This window comes from Berghia stephanieae, chromosome 6, assembly GCF_034508935.2.
Source record: "Berghia stephanieae isolate SIO BIC M18660-M18661 chromosome 6, UCSD_Bste_1.3, whole genome shotgun sequence".
NCBI classification, from domain to species: Eukaryota; Metazoa; Mollusca; class Gastropoda; order Nudibranchia; family Aeolidiidae; genus Berghia; species Berghia stephanieae.
The window spans coordinates 68,339,167-68,343,731 of record NC_088365.1 but is presented as its reverse complement, the minus strand read 5'-3'; the positions used below and the strand labels follow the sequence as shown (position 1 = coordinate 68,343,731).

The 4,565-nt window shown below is 36.5% G+C and overlaps 1 protein-coding gene across 1 annotated transcript; it reads right to left on the bottom strand.

Moving 5' to 3' along the window:
- Nucleotides 1-1,274: 1,274 nt before the first annotated feature.
- On the bottom strand, nt 1,275-2,936 carry LOC144975759 (fibrinogen alpha chain-like). Its single transcript, XM_078919946.1, has one exon. It carries the CDS (start codon nt 2,519-2,521, stop codon nt 1,370-1,372), a length of 1,152 nt encoding a protein of 383 aa, XP_078776072.1. The 5' UTR covers nt 2,522-2,936; the 3' UTR covers nt 1,275-1,369.
- Between the last annotated feature and the right edge of the window lie 1,629 nt (nt 2,937-4,565).

Here is a 4,565-nt window from a genome sequence, read left to right as displayed (position 1 = left end):
ATAATATATATATATATAATATATATATATATATATATATATATGAATGTGACACAATGACAAAGGGAAATTAGAAATGCCACTTTACATCCTCAAGTGATTTTGTCGTGATTCGTCAATTCATTGTTTCGTTTTCTCAAGCAGCGAATCGCGACTCACGCCCCAAATCGGAACGTCACGTGATTAAGGAAAAGTGTTTACTGCTGGACTCTCTACAAACACGTATTTACAAATTTGTCAAGACAATAGAGAATAACAATTTCGCGGGGGCGGCGATGGGGGCTCGAACACGCAACCTTACTACTACGACAACTCCGCCTGGCTGGGGAGAGCGAGACTCTACCATATGAGCTATCCACGATAAAAATAATCGTTTCTAACCCTAGTCTTTTATTAGATCCTTCTCTCCCTGACTTCTTGAGGTCACGGGTTCAACACACACAAACTCCGCGTAGTAATTTGGCCAGCATTTAAGCTTAATAGCCAATATTATTCTCAACACAAACATATAACATAGAAGACATTGAGACATTGAGAATGCTCCGGTATTTGGGGTGCTTTTTTAATTCAGAAAAGCGAATTTTTTAGCGGACTTTGGGTTGTGTGGCGATGTCTGAGGGGAGATCCTGGTTTTCTTCCTCGTCGTTCGTTGGTCGATCGTTTAGGTTCGGGGAATGTAATCGTTAACTCGGCATGAAAGATTATCTCAAATTCATGACCACTCCATTCCAAATGGGTCACTGTTCATTCTTTATGCTTCTGCATTATTATTGCGAATTCCCAGGTTTGAGATTTTTGCCAAAATGAGGGGAACTAATATCGATCGATATTTGAAGGACGATTTTTCTGGACAAATGTTTTAATAGGAAGCCTACGTGTTTTCCAGTGTATGACAGTTAACTGTTGAACATACAGGACAAGGCATAGAAACCGCTATTGAAGTATGCATCAGGGACAGCATGAATCCCAAAGGGAAAGAAACGAGAAAGGCCCTAAGTCTAAAGCTGTGATTGAAAACAAAGAATGAAGTTCGAGTTTTTCACATTAAAAAAACCCATAAACTCTGCATTTGTGACACATCGCCTCCAAACGGTATTAAGTCGGGGTGACTGAGATGGTGAAAATTGAATTTATAACCACAAACATCAGACTTGGGTTGAGTTTGTATGTTTTATTGAGGAGAATGAATATAGAATTTTACAACAACAAAACCAAAATTTTAAAGTTCTAATCCGGTTGGCTTTAATTTGACTTTTAACATCTGGGTCATCCTGACATCATACCTTTTGGAGACGATGTGTCACATTTATTCTCCGCTATGAATAAATTTAAACGACGAAACTTATCCATGCTTCTCAGCGTGACGGGATTACGGCGTTTCGGTCACTAACGTTACAACTATCTTTTTAAATTGTTGAGCTTGTGTTGAATTGATCATGTCGAGGCCTTTAAGAGTAAGATGGGCATTGGTGGGCGGGGGTGACAGGGTCGTCACAGACAAACCCAAAGGGTTACACGCTGGAAAGCTCTGGCAATTCTTGAACCACCATCCTGCACCTGCTAAACCAGCACAGTTCCTATCTGGGTCAAGGTCATGGTCGTTGTCAAACGTTGAAAAGGGTACATCCTTATTTTCCTCGAAGCAATCTTCAAGAGATGTTTCTATACCTCCATGACTGACACTGTTTTTTAAAGTGACAGAGTTGTAGTAGTAGGAATAGTACTGAGATGAGTCTCGAACCCCAAACCCGTGATAATAGACATAGTCTCTAAGCACTTCTGTTGTGTTGGTGAATTGAACAACTAGCTTTACATTGCTTCTGGAATTGTTTGGTTCGAGAAGATAATGCATGTTTTCAAGTCCCAACCAAAAGTTTTCAGCATTTATTATATACCCTTTCTCGTATTTATCGAATGTGAAATTATGAGACAATTTGCCTGTGTTTGAGAACAGCCCAATCGCATAGTATTTTGTACCTGCGGCACATATCATTCTTTGAACGCTGCCTCGAAAATTTATATTAACCAAACGATAGTCTTCGTCCTTGTACCCGAAACCGAAAACCTCTTTACAATGGGTAGCCAGTCTTTCACAGTAATGGCCGACATACCCACCATGACAGTGGCAAACGACGTTTCGCTTCGTGGTAAATTTTCCTTCATTCTGACATTTCTTACGAAATACTTTGACATGTGTGATATTCACAAGACAGTTCATATTGTCCGAGGCGTAATCACACATATGAAGAAGGAAACACGTTGTGTTCACGTGATCAAACACACTTCCCAAACAAGTTGAGTTATTATGACACCTCACAGCACACTCCAATTCACTTCTGGCCGTTCCGCGTGTTGTACAATGATTACTCATGAGGTCTTTCAACATTCCACAAATTAAGGCTGCTTTAAAATGTTGTACCCTTTTTTCTGCGGAGTTTATTTCTGGTCTCGATATCAGAGCAAACATGAAGAGAAGGTTATATTGCGCTAATTGTTTCCAAACCATGGCTGTAGTTTTCATGCGTTCTTGTGTCGATATACGTATCCTTATATGTTATATCTTTGGCCCTCGATTTGTTTTAAAGTCCATTATACTCATTCTACAATCTGTCATATTCACACAGAAATATTAGTATAATGAATTGGAAATCACCATGTTAAATGCGGATTGACTATGAAATCCATTCCAAGTTCTTGACAGGTAAGTAAAAGCTACCTTCTTCCGCATTGCACCTTTAGATGGTATCGCCTTGGTATTCCATGAAGAAATAATATAGTAACTATGCCATCAAACAAACGCCTGACGTCAACAGGAATCCCCCCAAGTTACCACATTGAGATGCGTCACTTAGGCATTCCATGAATAAATATAGTAGATATTCCATCAAACTAACGACTGATGTTAACAAGAATCATTCGAGTTGTTCAAAAAGGGGACAATGAGCAATAATTATAAATTATCCATAACCAAACTATGAGATTTCTCTATTGATATTATAAGATGTTTGGTAGTTTATTTTTCCATTCCCGATATATATGTTATCAAATTGAATTTTTTTCCAGCCTTTGTCATTTAATTTTGATCACATAAAAACCCTTCTTTGATATCATTTGGGATGTAGACATTATGACACGAATAGTACCTATCCCATCTAAGTGGTTTTTATAAATAAAACAATGTTTGCGTTTTAACATTTGAACAAACAATTGTTCTTTATTTTAACTAAAATTGTTTAAAGGCAATAACCTGGCAAAAATTAAACTAATAAAGTCACTTCCGATTGGTGTATCCCATGGTCTTATCACCAATATTTATATTTGTCCAGGAATGACAGGCGTGTTGTGACAACTTAAAACATATCATCCGATTTTAGTGTGAACCATGTTCAGTTATGGCCGATACAAGAAACAATTTGAAAATTGTGGGCTGAATTTAAACCAAAATTTTAATTCCATTTCAAATTTGAAAGTGATCTTTCACCTCGATAAAATATTTGACGTGTTTGGTTTGTCTGATTATTTAATGACTCCCCTGATGGCTTTCATGAAGTACGGATTCGCCAAACAAAAAATCGCGTAAACGGGAACGTTTGCGTCATTTTTCAGTAGAGCAGCGGTTGTCTTGATTATTTTTCGTTAATAAAACATATTTTCTTTTAACGTTTTCATCAAAAAGTTTCTCTAGGTTATAAATCATCAAATGACACCCCCTCCCCTCCTTAAAAAAACAAGAACAAAAACAAAACAAAAATAACAAAATGAGGCAAATAACTAAAAACTGGAAAAAACAGACATCAATATTATTATTTACCTAAGGTACACTTATGAAAAACGCAAAACAAGAACAGACTATATGCCCTCCTATGTTTGTTTTTCAAAACAGTTTAAAATTGGGATCCTTATTCCGTCGAAACGTTTCGATCAATGGCTATTTATTGTGCGATCAATGGCTATTTATTGTACGATCAATGGCTATTTATTGTACGATCAATGGCTATTTATTGTACGATCATTGACTATTTATTGTACGATCAATGGCTATTTATTGTACGATCAATGGCTATTTATTGTATTGTGCGATCAATGGCTATTTATTGTAGGATCATTGGCTATTTATTGTATTGTACGATCAATGGCTATTTATTATACGATCATTGGCTATTTATTGTATTGTACGATCAATGGCTATTTATTGTGCGATCAATGGCTATTTATTGTACGATCAATGGCTATTTATTGTACGATCATTGGCTATTTATTGTAGGATCAATGGCTATTTATTGTGGGATCAATGGCTATTTATTGTGGGATCAATGGCTATTATTGTACGATCAATGGCTATTTATTGTGGGATCAATGGCTATTTATTGTGGGATCAATGGCTATTTATTGTACGATCAATGGTTATTTATTGTACGATCAATGACTGTTTATTGTGGTATCAATAGCTATATCTTGTGCGATCAATGGCTATTTATTGTACGATCAATGACTATATATTGTACGATTAATGGCTATTTATTGTACGATCAATGGCTATTTATTGTACGATAAATGGCTATTTA